We start from the raw sequence: 16,362 nt of genomic DNA, 5'->3' as shown, positions 1-16,362 counted from the left end.
TTGGTGTTTGGGTGTTTGTTCAGCAGGTAAAAGCACCTCTACAGCCAAATAACTGTGACCTTATATGTTGTTTTGAAAGGTGGAGTTGTGCTGTGACATGGATAGCTGTCACTATATATCAATGTGAGACCTTTAATAATAACTGTGACCTTAACTGGTGTTATAAGGTGCTCAACTTTATAACAGGATGCATGATTAGCCAGTTAAAATACTGTCCTAAGAGATCATGTCGTATACTCTCACATTGTTTTCCTGTGATGCTGAGGTTTGGTCAGTGATTCTTGTCATCTCGTTAATTTCCACTACAGCATCAATGTTTCATCAAGAGTGTAGCGCCCCCCAAAATAAAACCTCTTCAAAGCAGCAACTGAAAGGCTGACAAGTCACACTCCTCTGTTTTATGAATGAATACCTTCTTTGGCCAAGTCGTCCAGCTCCTCGGCGTGATTCACGTTTCCTTCTACCTTCTCCTGCGCATCGATGGTGTCCTCCTCATCCTCAGCTGGAAAGAGAAGAGGAAGATTATTAATTTGAGATACTGTGGACACTCAATTAAACTTTTATATTCTTGAGGATGAAGGAGGAGAGCAATCTTACCGTCCTCTTCATTCACTGTGAATTCGCCGTCTTCCTCTACAGATGACGATGATTCATCAGAGCACTCTTCGTCTGATCCGGACTCCTGTGTGAGACAACAATCAAGTCATTCAATGCAAACATTCAGAGCACAAATAAAAAGCACTCACTCCTCATTTCGAACTGAATGGTAAAAATAAGCCGTAGTCGTGTGTCACAGTTTGTGGACAGAGAAATCTAAAACTGAACTCAGTGGTCTTCTACTTTTAGAAATCAATCCCAGCGCTGTCAGCTGTGCGATGGTACCTGCGGCATCTTCAGGGTGCTGAGTAATTGGTCCAGAGGCAGCATGCCCTCCTCTTTCAGCAGCTCAATCTCCCTCCGATGGCTCTCAGCGTCGTTCCCCTCCTGCTGCTCCTCCACTTCTATGGTCTCCTCGTCATCCTCTTCCTCACAGGGAGGCTCAAAGTCTCGGTCTGCAGAGAGAACACGACAAAACCACATGTGGCTCACACATCTGTATGTTGTAAAGGTAGAGAGGAAGCATGTAGTGTTAGGTTATGTGCAGCACCAGGGTGAGGTGCTGCTGCTAGAACACAAACACTCACTGAGCGCCTGCCTGCAGCACCTAGGTGACAGAATTTGTGCAGGTAGCTGAGCAGCAGGCATGTTTGTTGGCAGTCAATGCATGCACAGCAGTTTCAAAGTGCTCTGGTGAAAAGCTGCACTGATGTGAGCTTGAGTTTTCTTGTAGATTAGGAGATTAATGACGCTCCACAAGTCTCTTTTTTTTTGTAACAAGCTTCAGAAATGTTTAAACGTTGTGTGTTTGAGCTGAATGATGAATGGGCTTCACTTATAGAGCGCTCCTCTGGTCATTAAACACACGGTGTTGGGGTCAAGTGTAACGCCAGAGGAAACCTAGACAACTATGAGACGACTCACTCCACCACTGAGCCACAGACGCCCCTTAGGTGCATTTCGACCAAGAGTTCCGGGGTCTGAACTACTTTCCCCTGAACTGAAAGGTTCCTGTGCCCCCATTGTTGTCTGCGTTTGGACCGCGGGCTGAAGTCCTGGGTAGATTGTGCAAATCAGGCCAGTGATGTATGGAGAAAAACAAAGTAAATGCACTACACCACCAGACCAGTAGGGGGCAGTAACACAGAGACAAATGCCATTCATCACAGATGACACCATAGAAGCAGACGGTCAGGCAGGTATCATTATGAGCAACACAACAGTTAGCCTGTTAGCATGAAGAGACTCAGCTGGCGCTGTTTTAGATGGTGCTATATTTCATCACAGATGGATTCACTGAATCAACACGTGAGAGGAGATAAGCGCGAGTAGCAAAGACGTTTCAACACGGCTTTAAAATCCTTTTGAACTCAAAAAGCCGCGGCAGAGATCGACCGGTGTTTTGGTTTAAACAGCGACCCTGTTAACTGGAGACTCTCAGACGGATGCATCCCTCATAAACGTCTTTCGACGATCATTAAATATCTGATGAGGATATTTTGAAATCTTTATAAAACCTAAACTAGTTTGCATTCCCAGGAACTCCCTCTGTGTTTCAACAGCTTTGTAAACTCATAGACTGTATACAATATGGACATAGTATCCGTGACGTCACCCATCTGTTTCTGAAGAGCTGTTTTGAAGCCAATCGGCAGCGGCAGCCATATTGCTTCTGTCGAGCCAGTGTGACGTAAAGAGGCGGGCTTTGAGCCTCCTAGCCAACAGCTGCAGTGTTCCTGCAGGCAGCTGTGCCTCTCATTGGAAGACTAGTAATCTCAATATCTTGAAATTGCCGAATTAGAAAAAAATCACTTCTTCTCACAGTGAGAGGACATCGAGAAATGAGCTATTCAGACTACACTCATCTTTTGTACCAGGCTGTAAACATGTTTATTAACGCTGCAAAGATCGTCTTTTTCCCGTTCATGTGTATGTGACTTCCGGTACTTCCGGAGCCAGCCTCAAGCGGATCCTCGATAAATTTCAGCTTTTAACACTTCCGCATTGACTCATATTTTTAGACCGGAGGTTGCCGCTTGTGTAAACTCCACAAACACTGACACGTTCAGCTGAAGGTCTCCAGTTTACAGGGTCACTTTTAAAACCGGAACACCGGGAGAGACGCATTCACGGTGGGCTGAGAGAAGACTACTGTTACAAGCTGCTAAATCAAGAGAATCACAGCTTCTTCTTTTGAAAAGTACACACACATACAAAAAAGATAGAACAAATAAAAACTAATGAAAGAAAGAGAAATCAAGTGAATCACAGATGTGTGTGATGTTATTGTGGACGGAGGGCGGAATGAAAACACTGAGGTTAATCTACCAATCAGACAAGTTCAGCATTGCAGGCCCCGCCCCCCAAAAGTCCCAGGACCTTTGAAAAGTACTACCCCCCTAGCAGGGGCTTCTCAGGGTGGAGATTATCTACCCCTGAACTAAATTTAGACCCTGGGTCCACCAGTCGAAACGCACGTAGTTCCTCAGGTTGCAGGTTGTGTGACATCAAGAGGTTTTTGACCAGAGATTTTAACATGCTCACTGTTCATTCATTCCAATCTGAAGGACACATCTTTGTACTTGTGTGTTGCCTCCATCCTGTAACTGAAAGTCTCCTTTGGGGGAATAAAATGACCAAAGTGATGTGAACAGAACTGAATCCAGTCCAGGTTTGAGCTCTGGGATATCACATGTCTTAGGGAACAGGGGTGAACATCTGGAGAGCATCATGTGTGCAAGCAGAAATAAAGCTGCAACAAAGTCCAACCTCTCTGCGATGGATCAAACATTGAAGGCACTGTTCTCCACTCGATGCTTTTGGAACCACCTGCCGTTGCTAACACCGGCAGCACTCGTCCGACAGGTCCGACGAGCCTGTCAGTTACAGAGCGGTGCTGGGTAGCAGGGCAGGTCTCTGAATGCTGTGCTGAGAAATGCTCAGAACAGCAGAGTGGATGTCTCCCTGAGCTCAGGTTAATGAGGTGGGACTTGCAGAGAGATGTGAGAACATGCTTATACTCTCTGATAACCTTGGGATGACAACCAGCTTTTTGTTTCCATGAAACATTTTCCTTCAGAGGAGTCAGTCACTGGTGTGTAGCTATGACAACGTCCCTCACTGAGCCAATGATTCAGCCCTGAGAGCAGACTCAGTCATACAACATAGGGATATTAAGCCCTTCTTATTAAAAAGTGCTGCTTTAATTAAATAACAATAATAATAATAATCTCACCATCTTCGTCTCCTGGAGGCGGAGCAGATTTTTGAGGGGTGGGCGGGACCGTTTCAGCAGGTCTGACGGGTGCGAGGGATTTGCTGAGGAGGTCTGAGTATTTCTCCGTCTGGCCGACGATGAAGTCGAGCTGAAGGTCCAGAGCCTTCTTCCTCTTCTCCTCCAGCCGGGACTGCTGCTTGTACTGCACCACCTGGATTCAAAACACACACATATTACTGTTTAAAGAAAACTATATTATTAAAATAAATTTTAAGTTCATTGTGTCTATTCATATTACATTTCTATTATTCTAATTATTTTTATTTATTGATTAAACGTTTGTATTTATTTTTATTCATTTATTTATTTTGTATTTTTAATTTTTTAGATTTTTATTGTATTTCTATATAAAATATTTGTGCATGAAAAACAAGAAATAAATACATGGAATTAATTTTCTTTGTCATTTTAAAGTAGAAGCTCAAATTTAGCCTTGAAACACAAATTCTTGGCGTTGATTTTGGAGCTACAGGTCCATATAAATCAGACTTGGACAGCTTCTTCCCTGGAGCCATGCTGAACTCCACCATGCACCACAACAGCATGTGCACCGCCCAGTGCATCATCCCCTTCTCCTTTTCCACTACGTATCTTCTGCAATAATCTCATCACAATTGCATGGTTTTTTTTCTCCTTATTTGACTTGCATGTCTGTTTCTGTGGGTTCCTGAATGCACTTCAAGGTAAAGCGTTCTTTGTGAAGTGAATAAAAACTCTATAGACTTTAGATTCGACTCCTTTCAGAGTGAATTTGGTGCTCTTCACTCGTCAGCACTCTTATATTTGCCTGAAAAGTTAGATGCATTTTATTTCTGCCATAAAACATCCTAAGCAAACTCCAAACTGAACGCTGAAACAGAATGTTTTGTTTGCTTGGTCTTTGAGAGTCGTCTGTACCTTCTCCACGCTGCTCCAGAAAGCCCGGACCTCCTTTGCTATAGAGGAGGCGACTCTTCTAATTTTAGCGTGTTCGTCTCTCTTGGCCTTTTCTTCTTTTTGCCTCAGCTCCTCGTGGTGTCGCATCACCATTCGAACCACCTAAAAATAAAATCACAGATAAGACCAGGTCGTGAGAAATCAAGTAGAAGACCAAGCATGCTTCAAACCATCACGATAAGTCACCCACCTTTCTCGCCACTCCTCTCTTCCACCGCCGCTCCTGAGCGAAGTCAGCAGAGAGCCACTGCATCTCCTCGCACAAGTAGTCCCAGTGAACTTTGGGTCGCGGCGGCTCCGTCAGCCGGGTGAGACGCTTCATTGACCAGAAGCCCTCTCGCTTTAGCGACTGTGTTCGGTGCTCGATGTCAGCTTCCTAAAGGACACAGAAGGCCAAACCGGTTAGTAAATCATGTCAGCATGCTCATGTCTCAGAGCAATGATACAGACACTCTGAGGTTAGAGCGAGCTCAGGTGACAGGAGTTCAGAGAAACAGAGATTAAAGTAGTCCAACAAGTTGAGGTTTGTGAGATTCAAGACTTTGTAACCTCTCTAAACTTCAAGATATGACAAATATTGATACTGATGAAGCTACATGAAAACTCCATTTACCTTCCTCCGTCATGGATTCAACCAACTCTTTGAAAAGGTCAGAGCTGAGAGGGTAGATATATCTAACGTCCTTTGCAATGTTTAGAAGAATGCATGAAATTTGGGACTTGTTATGCCTGCAAGCCTTGAAATGTAGAGGCTGGTTGGTTTGTTTAAAACTTTAAAATAGGCAGGAGAAAGTGTGTAGCATGCATGACTGAAAATGAGCTGTGCAGGTGCAATGCTGCATTCATGTGGTGTCAGAAAAATGAGTTCCCAAGTTGGAAAATTCACATGATGCACAAATGCTCAAGTTGGAACCACATCTTGGAAACTCAGGCAAGAATTTGGTACAGGATTTACAGACTTGGAGTCAAACTCCTTATCTAGACTTTCTTTTTAAGTTATTTATTAACCCTTAACAACAAGTCAGATGTGTTAGCTAAAGCAGTATTTAAGTATCTCTCAGCATCACACCTCCTTTAAACAGTCGAATAACAAATGCTTTCTGAATCAGAAGCATGTGAACGCACCATCATTCGAAGATTGGCTTCTCAACTAGGAAACTTGGAGCATCCGAGTAGCACTTGAATGCAGCATAAGACTGATACTCACACATGTCCTAAATGGAAAGTTTAGCATTTTAAATGAGGACTAAACAGGATATGATGTTTTCTCCACTTCTATGAAACAAAAAAAGGAAAGTTCTGGTGCTTAAGATGGTGTCCCCTGGTTATAAAGAGGCTAATTAACACTCATGCATAATTATTTAGTAAAGTGTGGATGCTGGAAAGCACTTAAGAGGAGACATGAGAGGAGGGATATCCCAGAAAATGTGTGAATCTGAACTGCAGGATTCAATGAGAGCCTTCTGTGACGCCTTAAACACCTGTTGACTGTTCATAATATTGTCTTTATTGCGTTTCTCCAAACCCATGCCTCGCTCAAACACATCTAAGATAAGACATATCAAAGATTGGCGCTGTAATAATCTCTCACATGTTTAGCCAGCTCTGCCATGTCGGCGTGTCCTTTGGGTCGCTGCGGTGTGACCTGATCGGGCGGCGATGAGGACGAGCTGTAGCCTCCGATTATAGAAGGTGAAACAAATTTCCCGTGAGGACCCCTGAGAGGCGAGGACTTCTCCCGTCGGGGCGTGGACCAATCACTGCCGGGCGAGGGTCCGGGGTAAGGAGAGGATGTGGAGGGCGAGGCCGGAGATGAATTCACGGTGACCCTGTCTGCGATCCACTGCTGCACCTGAAGGCCGAGAGGGAGAGAGAGAGAGAGATGATGATGAGGAAGTTCTTCTGAAATGATCTCAGCACACGCGTGAGTACGTGTAAAATAAGCAGCCATGCTTCAGACTAAATAACCGTCCATCTGTCGTCTTGATCTCACACAGAACTACAATCATAAGATAGCAAAGTAAAGCCTTCTGAAGTATAAGTGCTCCAAATGTTGGGCTGACTTTGAGTGCTCATGAACATCCTGCTGAAAGTGAACCTGACTGAGTGTCTGACAACCGGCACTTACCTTGAGGAAAAGTGCCTTTCTGTCTGTCCTGCTCTGCCCATGCTGCAAAACACACATGGCTCAACATGCGGCCAACTTAAAGAAACACTTTAACAATGAAGATGAAAACACTGCTTACACCGGTGACATAAAGAAAGACCAGATGCAGAGAGATGGAAGAGTGATGCCATATTTAGACGGTGAGAACGTGCCAGCATACCTGATGTGATCGCAGACGTGTGATGGCATGATGGTGTGATAGCAAAGGGATGTTAAGAGCTAATTAACAGCTACAGAATCCTTTTAACGACTTTAATTAAGAGGTGTAACGACCAATCAGTGCGGCTGAATGGATTTCTAAAGATCTGTCATTTAAGATCATTGATATAAAATGAAAACATTGGTTGAAGCTTCTTCTTAAAGACGCAGGAACACGTTTTTCTTTGATTCAAACCTTCACACTCATTCACACACACTCGTCTTCTTCTTAACTTCTCACATCTTTTGTTCTGTTTACATTGTTGTTTGTTTCTGTGATTATTTGTGTCGTTACATACTTGTTTTTTACCGACAACGCTGTTCCATATGTCCCTTACCGTCTAGCCGACATTTAAGAGTGTTAATCAGCGAAGCGTCTGGAAATTGATAATAAAATCCTTATTTTTTACGTTGCATTATGTCTTTCATGAAGTCAAACCAATTGCTCTAAACTTCCAAAAATATGAGGTGAAGTTTCATAGACATTAAAAGGCCGCTGAAACAAACTGGAGTCACATCTTTGCTGACTAGTGGAACAGTTTTCTTTCTTTCTTTCTTTAAGGTTATACTTTTGGAATGTTTGACTTTATTGGATAGGAGAGCTGAAGAGAGACAGGAAACGTGGGGAGTAGAGAGTGAGGGAAGACATGCAGTGGGTGGTTGACTGGCCGGGAGTTGAACAGTATGGCCTCTATAGGGGGGACGCTTAGACCGCTAGACCAGCAACGCCCCAAAAAATGTCCTTCTCTTTAAGCTGTTTTGCATCTGTCGTCTTTGATGAACATTTCTTTTCTATATATATTCTTGTTGAAATTCTTGTACTGTACACCTTTTTTTTTTGCTGCTGTAACTGCATTAATTTCCCTGTTGTTGGACGAATAAAGGAGTATCTTATCTTATCTTATCTTTTTTGAAGTCAAACCAATTATTCTAAACTTCAACGTACATGAGGTGAAGTTTGGTAGTGATTGAAGGCCTCTGAAACGAACTGGAGTCACATCTTTGCTGACTTGTAGCATCAGGAAACACCACAGTTTCCAAATAACTGATATGGAAATGTAACTACAGTGACTGGCTGCAAAATGTTTGTTGTTCTGAGTTTGTTCCTGAGGATGTAGACCAACATCTGACACTCTACTGTTGCATTAAAACAATCAGTTAATATGAAACAACTGTAAGATATGCCTCAAGGTAGCCAATAAGCATTATCTTGTAGTCTTGAAGTTATCAAGATACAGAATGTACCTTTCCAACATTGATCCCTCTGCAGCTACACCCTCCTTTCATGACGTCTGACTCCTTTATCCTGGCATGCAAGGACAAACTCTTTTGTGTCCTGTACTTCTGATGACTAAACGTTCTCTCTGCACTCGTCTTATTGGATTTTAAACACATCTTTGTTTAAGTACCTTGTTTGGTGATCCAGGCGTGGTTATCTCGCTCTCCGTCTTGTCAGCATCCCCTTCCTCATCGCTGCCTTCCTCTGGACTGCTCACCTGTCCCGAAGCGGCCTCCTGAGCCTCCTGCTCATCCTGCTCCCCGTCCTCACCCTCCTCTTCCTCCTCCTCCTCCTCCTCTTCCTCCATGTAGACGGAGTCAGGCTGGCTCACGGGGTCGTCGTGGCTCGCTGATGCCACGGCTTCCCCCTCCCTTTCCACTGATGCTGTGAGTGTGTACAGGGCGTTTGGCGTAGCAGGTGAGGTGATGGCATCTTTGGGTACAGGATCACTTAGTCCACATGTTGAAGTTACGGTTAAGGCCTCTTTGTCAGATTGGTGTGTGGCTGATGCTGCCTCGTCAAGGAGAAGGGAGATGTTACCGCTCGCCGTCACTGCCGTTTTATTGACGGAGCACTGCGTCGGATTTTTGTCGCTGCCAGGAGCCTCAGACGCACATAAAGAGTCTGGGACAGTTCGGGGAAGGCACTCCTCAGACACCGTGCCAGAGCAGGAGCTGTGGGCATTGGCCAGCTTGCCAGTCGTGCTCTGTTGCTTGGACACATGTGCCAAAAGGGAGGGTGGGTGCTTCAGGAGAGGAGTTTCTCCTGGTTTAAGAAGGAGCAGCTTTGGATTAATCACACCAGAGAAGTGAGCGGTGCAGGGGGCCTCCTCTGGTTTGGTTTCTGTGGGCACATTCTGAATACTCTGCGATGGAGCCGCCGTGGCGCTGACACGCTCTGAAATGTCCTCACTCGTAACCACTGGGGATATGAGAGATAATCCACCAGCTGTTGCTTCTGCTTCCTGTTTTTGTGGAGCTGCTGAAGCTACAGAAGAGTCACTCACCTGTGTTTGCTCTGCTGCGTTGACCTGTTCATCAGTGAACGAGTCCGCTGTAACAGCAGCTACTTCAACTAAACAAACCTCACTTGAGTTATCCACTCCACCAGCTGGGTTAGCTTCCAACACCAAGTGCTGCACCGTCGTGTTTCCTACAGTCAAATTAAGGGAGCTGCTATTGTTAGTTTGATTTGCATCATGTGATAAAGGCAAGGGCTGCTGGGTGATAATTACAGTGTCACTTTCAAGATGGTGTTCCTCAGAGTTTTCTAGCAACGCGTTGAATAAGTTCACCTCGTATCCCGGAGAGTGAGGCATCTGCACGCTACTCGCACAGACCGTCTCCTCGGCAACCTCCTCGACCAGGCCGCAGAACTCGTACACCTCCACGGGCTGCGAGTGTATCTCCATCTCTGCCTGAACGCTTTCTTCATACAGCTTTGGTTCACCAGAGCTCAGATCGTTGACGATAGCAGCCTCACAGACGCTGCCGTCTTCCTGTTGTACGAGGTAACTCTGACTCAGGTGCATGTTGGACCAGTCCCCGCTGATGTGAGTCCCCTCTCTGACGACCACGATCTCTTGGGTGGTGAGTTCTGTTTCCGTCGAGGAGATCTGGTCAAAGGGATGAGATGTTTCTGCTTCTACCTCTTGCTCCGTCTGCAGCGAGACAACTACGCCGGTGTCAAACTGAGCGTGTGCAGAAGAGGGTTTTGGAGAGGAGCACTCTGGGAGCACCGTGAAGTCAGATAAGGAGATGTCAGTTTGCTGTTCTCCTGCGCTGCCCTCCACATGCGCTCCCTCGGACACGGAGACTTCGAATGATCCAGGAGTTGATTCTCTCGCCTTTGGGGTGTCAAGTAATTCAGCTTCTGAAGGCTGTGTTTCTTTACAAGAAGCGTCAACAAACATCTCAACTGACTCCAAAGAATTCGAGTTCTGTGTTTCTCTGGCGTCGTCTGAGATCTCTGTGACGATCTGAGGTTGTGTTTTTGACAAGTCAGTTTGTTTAATCTCGCTGTTGTCAGTTGACGGTGAAGGGGGCGGAGATGATTTTGAGTCCTGGTGACCACCTGCCTGCTCCGCGACACCTGACGGAGGTATATGGCTCCCTTGAATGAGTGTGCCCCCCTCAGACTGCTGCACAGCCCCGTGTTCTGCTGCGTCTTGGACTTTAAAACCGACACTTGATTGAGGGACAGGCGGAGATGAGGCCGTGAAACAGGGCTGAGGGAGAATATTCTCGCCCGTGTGCTCTTTTCCACTAAGTTCCATGTCCGTTCCAGTCTCTGGTTTATATTCCAATGTGACCGACTGTGTCCCTGTAATGAGCACAAGTCCAGCAGCTTCTCTAGGTGGCTGAATCTGTTTTGTTTGACTATTTGAGAGGATTTTCTCTGCATCAGTTTGTGACCCGTATTGCAACTCTTGCACTGTGCTGTCAATCTCTGAATCTGAGGTGAGAGGTGGACAAGGGGGAGTTTGAAGCCTTTGCATCTCAGCCGAGGAACCGCAGTCCTCGTTGAGGGATGTTGGCAACGGTTTGGAAACTCCGACACCTGCAGCGGGGACTTCGTTTGATACGCTGTCCTTGCAGACGCTGATGATTGGGGGAGTCTCAGGCAAAGCGGTCGGAGGTGTGCTCTCCATGCCGGGGAATGCTGAGGCGTTGCTCTCCTGCAGTGGCACAGCGGACGGGTTGGTGAATGGAGGGACTGGGCGGGGGGCAGCTGCGACCGGCTGCGGGGCATGCCGAGGTGACTCCCCTGCCACATTCTGTGCAGCCTGGGGGTTGCCACCCAGCACATCCACAGCCGGAGGGGCAGGCCGCCGCTCCGCCTCCTCCCCAGAGCTTCCTTCCTCTGTGCTGCCCTGGCTACACACAGCACCTGTGGGGGATACGGGTATTTAGCAATGCGTCTGAACCAAGTGGGTATTAAAAATAAACAAACAGTTTTTCTCATGCTTTTGATCAAACAGAGGACATTGTTTTCTCCTCAACACCTATACTACACATGGTCTCACTATCCTTTAAAGCAGGGGTGTCAAACTAACTTCAGTTCAGGGGCCACATACAGCCGGACAAGTAAAATCATAACATAATAACCTATAAAAAAGGACAACTCCACATTTTTCCCTTTGTTCTAGTGCAAAAAGTAAAAGTACATTCTGAAAATGTTCACATTTAATGAACTATATTTTTTACTAAAACAGTCGTATTTTTCCCCACGATGAGTCTCATAGTGGGGCCGAATATTATATTCTTTAAGCACTGAAACCTGCTGCGGAGACACCAAGCACACAGGTTTCCCACTCACCTCCATCAGCACTATGATTGTATGCAACCCCCAGAGAACTAATCTGATATAACAGTTACTTTTATTAAAAAAATGCAATTAAAGCTAAGGTTGGTAGTCACAGAAAACTAGCATGAATTTGAATGTAGCATTTCCTCAGGACTCCGTCTAACCCCTCCCCAAAACGACGCCCCCGCTCACATGCACGAGCGCCACTGATTCACGACCATATGATGGTGACTGATTCAAAACCGGTCCTCAGCACATCGTTTGTGTTTTGCACTACGTCAACTCATGTCTCACTCAGAGGTAAGAAAACACCAAAACATTCTCATAGTGAAAGTTAAAAACACAAACAAACATGAAATGTACGCTTTGCAGGAGGCGGGCAGAACGGCAGGACGGGATTTGATTGGTTTCATCATTTGGCTCCTGATGGCAGGGATTGGTTGGTGTTTTCCCAGGTTTACTCCGGCTGTAGATAGCAGCTTTTTTTTTTACCGCTCTTTTAAGAACACATTATGTATTGATCGCCATCGGGACATAAAGTTCATTTTAACCAGTATAACAAAAAGTGTATCTAAATCTAACTACCAACCATAGACTGTATAAATAATGGAATCTGAATCTGTTCCTGAGCGTTGTTTTGAAGCCAGACGGTGGCAGCCATATTGGAATTACGGAACTCAACCAGGCATAGTGTGACGTAAAGAGGCGGAGTTTGAGCCACCTAGCCAACAGCTATGTGTTCCTGTCTGGGGGTCAAGTCAGTCATGTCCTTGTTTGGGCAAAAACTTGTAATCTTAATATTTTCTGAACCGTTGCGTTAGAAAAACATTCCCCCCGTACAGTGTGCCGATACAGAAATGAGCTACGTAGAGCTATGCTGTTTTTTGAACCAGGTTGTAAACATGTTTATTAATGCTGCAGATATTGTCTTTTTTGAATGTGGTTTCTGGTCTTTCTGTAGCCAGCCTCAAGTGGATTCTCAATGAATTGCAGTTTATAACACTTCCACATGGGCTTCATAGTTTGAGACTGGAGGTGGCTGCTTGCTACCAACCCCAGCTTTAATGTCTTCTCTGTAATTTATTCATTTTGGGAAGTCATCCACGGTCCGGATGTGAACCTCTAGTGGGCCGGTTTTGGACCGTGGGCCGTATGTTTGACACCCCTGCTTTAAAGGGAAAACAGGCATCTACATCTGTTTCAACTTACTGCCTCAGGCTACATAAGTCTGTAACATTGGGCATGTTAAAAAAAACATTCACAGTTACAGCATGTGTATGAAACAAAAACTTCTCACCTGTCTGTGGTGTGAGACACAGATCTTCTGTGCTTTCTACTTCCAGGATGCTGAAATTAGGCTCCCCTCCACATATTCTGAGGAAGCAAGAATAAAGTCATTGGCAACTTTGTAGTGAAGGTAGCTTATTGTGCAACACAAGGAAGGAGAGTAAGTTTGGAGATCACACAGCATCATAAACCCACATGAATGTCGTTTAGATGCGAACACAAATATCACAATGTGTGGATTGTAGAAGCAGCAAGCAACACTCGGATAGCCAAGGCTAGCCAACAACTGCTCGGGCTGTAGTGGGTACATTAGGCTGGGTTTTTTGTCCTGCAGTGCTAATAAAAGACACACCGAGCTGCAGCTCTTCCCCTCAGCTCTGTTAGCTCCGAGCTGCAGCTCTTCGGCTCCTCTGTTAGCTCCGAGCTGCAGCTCTTCCCCTCAGCTCTGTTAGCTCCGAGCTGCAGCTCTTCGGCTCCTCTGTTAGCTCCGAGCTGCAGCTCTTCAACTCAGCTCTGTTAGCTCCGAGCTGCAGCTCTTCAGCTCCTCTGTTAGCTCCGAGCTGCAGCTCTTCAGCTCAGCTCTGTTAGCTCCGAGCTGCTGTTTGCTGCAGTCGCCCACAGGAAGACTGCAGCACGCGCTCTCATGCTAAAAGCCGGTGACCGAGCGCGCGGGCCTCCAGTCATTCATTTCACGCTCGCGCTGTTCACATTAATGACCGTTAGAAAGCCGTTAAAAGACGTTAAAGGCATTAAAAGGACGTTAAGTTGTGTTTTAGTCACCTACTTTATCAAACAACATCTTTATTCAGCTGCTGTGTGATCATGAGCTGCGTGCGGAACATGAAACCCATCAAAATGAACCGTGTTTTCCTTCCTATCTTAATGTAGCATTAATTCCACAGCCTTCTGCTCGTGTTCCGTCTGAAAGCCACACACATAACGCCATTAATAACACCGGTTTGGCTAATGTGGCTAGCTAGCTATCGTTAGCTTGTACAAAAACACTGCTTGGGTGGCACTTAGGGGGAAAGCCTGCTAACTAGCAAAAGGTAGAAGAAGCAGAGTTAGTAGGGTGCGTTCATTTGATGCGCAGGCGCCCCATCCCACCCGCAGTTATGTAATGCTGCTCCAGCCTCAAAGAAGAAGCACGTATAATGCCGACACATTTCATAAGTTACTTCGCAATGAGACAAAACATGTGAAAGTCGCATTAAACCCCGCTTCTGCATGCAACTACAGAGGGGGACAATCACTCGTGACGTCATTGCGTGGGGTCAAATCTGTTTCTGAGAAAATAAAATATTTTTAATTAATCTCTTTCGTGCTTTTTCGTGGGTAACTTTCGTGCTGGGTGTGTAAAACAACAAAAACACAATGTTTTAAAGTTCCATATAAATTTTGCAATGATTAGACGGGGGAATTAGGGGGGTGTCAACTGTGCAACGGCTGGAACCCTAGAAGCGACTTTAAGGAAATGATAGTTCTGGAGGAAGCTTTAAAGTTTCATTCAAATCTTAAAGGTGTTGTTACTTTCCGTTTCTTCATTCCGGCTTCATTCAATTCAATGTCAAGCTATATCAACGCAATACCTTCAAATTAGACTACCTCGCAGAACGCTGCGTTGATTGTGTCCTCTCGTTGCTCCGAGTCCCCCCTCAGATCCCCCATTACTTCCTCCTTGCCCCCCTCCCTTCCAAGGCCGCCATCTTAAGTTCCCACCTACCTGAAATTTCCGACCGATTTTCTTTTACTAAATTCTCGTTGAAGGAGTCGTCATCCGCGTAAAATCGCACTCAATCCGTGTTGCCAGTAATCCAAACTGTCTCCCGGTACCCAACGAGGTACCCCTCGGTCTGTGGGAAGAAGTTAAAATCCGGACCGGGAGAGACTGGGTTTCGGCGCAGAATGTAGCGGTCGCGGGGAGGAGACTTTACGCAGCGAAATGGTGGAGAGGATCGCTGCTGCTGACAAAGTACAGAACACACGAGATCTCGCGATATTTGGTGAAGCGCGCCACTTGAAAAGTTGATACTCAGGATTGTAGTCTTTTATCTGGAGCCTTTCTTCATGAAATGTTGCTTTTTAATCGGTTTATTTTAATTTTAACCTCCAGGGTTTACTTTGAGGAGAATTATATCACTGCCATAGTTAAAACACAAATGTTATAACAGGCTTTCAGTGTGTCTGACGTGCATAAATACTACTAAATACTACAATATGTCTAATTCTTCAGAACGTAACTATTAAAAAGACGTTGACGTAGCTATGAGCTGTTATAAACTCCATCTGTTTTTATTTATTCATCAAAATGCTGTGAAAAATAAATCTAAATTAAAATAATGTTTTAACATTGTTATGAAAAATTAAAGCAGTCTATGGTAAAACTCAACCAGAAAAAGTGCAGTGTAATTAAGCTGAGATGCACCATTAATGTGTAAAATGCCTGATTTAAGATTAAAAATTTAAATGTTTGTCCATTTTAATCGAAAAAAGGTCATAAATTCACTAATTTGTCAGAGAAGAAGGTGTGCTGGAATTATAAGACTCTTATAAGAGTATATTATACTCCATCTGTTTTTAGTTACTCATCAAAATGCTAAAAAAAAAAAAAATCTAAATTAAAATAATGTTTTAGCAATGCTATGTAAACAGCCTACAGCCTTCTATCATAAAATTTGGTCATAAAATGTCAGAAAAGTGCAGTGTAATTAAGCTGAGATGCAATTTTAATGTGTAAAATGGCTGATATAAGATTAAAAATTTAAATGTATGTCCATTTTAATAAAAAAAAAGGTCATAAATTCACTAATTTGTCAAAATATGTCCTCATTTTCTAACTTTCAAGGAAAATAAAGGATTTCCTTGCTTAAATTTGTCAATCAAACAAATATATAACTCATTGTTTGTGTCAGTTTACTCAAAATTGCTCACCTTTTGTTCTTACTTTCAGATCTGTCCATGTATGTGTACAAATGAAAAGAGAAGAAAGTGTGCTGGAATTATAAGAATCATAGAAAAGACTCACACAACAGCGAGGATAATTATATCACTGCCATAGTTGAAACACAAATGTAATAACAGGCTGTCGGTGTGTCTGATGTGCAATACTACTAAATACTACAACATGTCTAATTCTTGTGTCATTTCTTCAGAACGTAACCATTAAAAAGACGTTGACGTAGCTATGAGCTGATACATACTCCAGCTGTTTTTATTTATTCATCAAAATGCTGTGAGAAATAAATCTAAATTAATATAATGTTTTAGCAATGCTAGGTTAGATGACAGCCTTCTATCATAACATTTGGTTATGAA

General features: G+C 44.4%; 1 protein-coding gene across 10 annotated transcripts in view; it reads right to left on the bottom strand.

The window, feature by feature from the left end:
- srcap (Snf2-related CREBBP activator protein) overlaps positions 1–15,010 on the bottom strand; it is a 36,625-nt gene extending 21,615 nt beyond the window's left edge. For 5 of the 10 annotated variants that reach the window (XM_034708000.1, XM_034708005.1, XM_034708002.1 and 2 more), the window contains exons 1-11: positions 14,771–15,010; positions 13,058–13,134; positions 8,585–11,343; positions 6,939–6,980; positions 6,402–6,662; positions 5,001–5,186; positions 4,772–4,912; positions 3,833–4,025; positions 883–1,052; positions 598–682; positions 413–502 (exon numbers count right to left, since the gene is read on the bottom strand). In XM_034708000.1, the coding sequence (XP_034563891.1) occupies positions 413–502; positions 598–682; positions 883–1,052; positions 3,833–4,025; positions 4,772–4,912; positions 5,001–5,186; positions 6,402–6,662; positions 6,939–6,980; positions 8,585–11,104 (3,688 nt within the window). In that variant the 5' untranslated portion in view covers positions 11,105–11,343; positions 13,058–13,134; positions 14,771–15,010. Of the gene's footprint in view, positions 1–412; positions 503–597; positions 683–882; positions 1,053–3,832; positions 4,026–4,771; positions 4,913–5,000; positions 5,187–6,401; positions 6,663–6,938; positions 6,981–8,584; positions 11,344–13,057; positions 13,135–13,242; positions 13,674–13,831; positions 14,214–14,652; positions 14,690–14,770 lie in introns of those variants that run through there. The other 5 variants (XM_034708006.1, XM_034707999.1, XM_034707998.1 and 2 more) reach the window with 5 other exon arrangements.
- Between the last annotated feature and the right edge of the window lie 1,352 nt (positions 15,011–16,362).

Source organism: Notolabrus celidotus, chromosome 18 (assembly GCF_009762535.1).
Source record: "Notolabrus celidotus isolate fNotCel1 chromosome 18, fNotCel1.pri, whole genome shotgun sequence".
NCBI lineage: Eukaryota > Metazoa > Chordata > Actinopteri > Labriformes > Labridae > Notolabrus > Notolabrus celidotus.
Note: the sequence above shows the minus strand (reverse complement) of the source record. Positions and strands in the feature narration are given on the sequence as shown.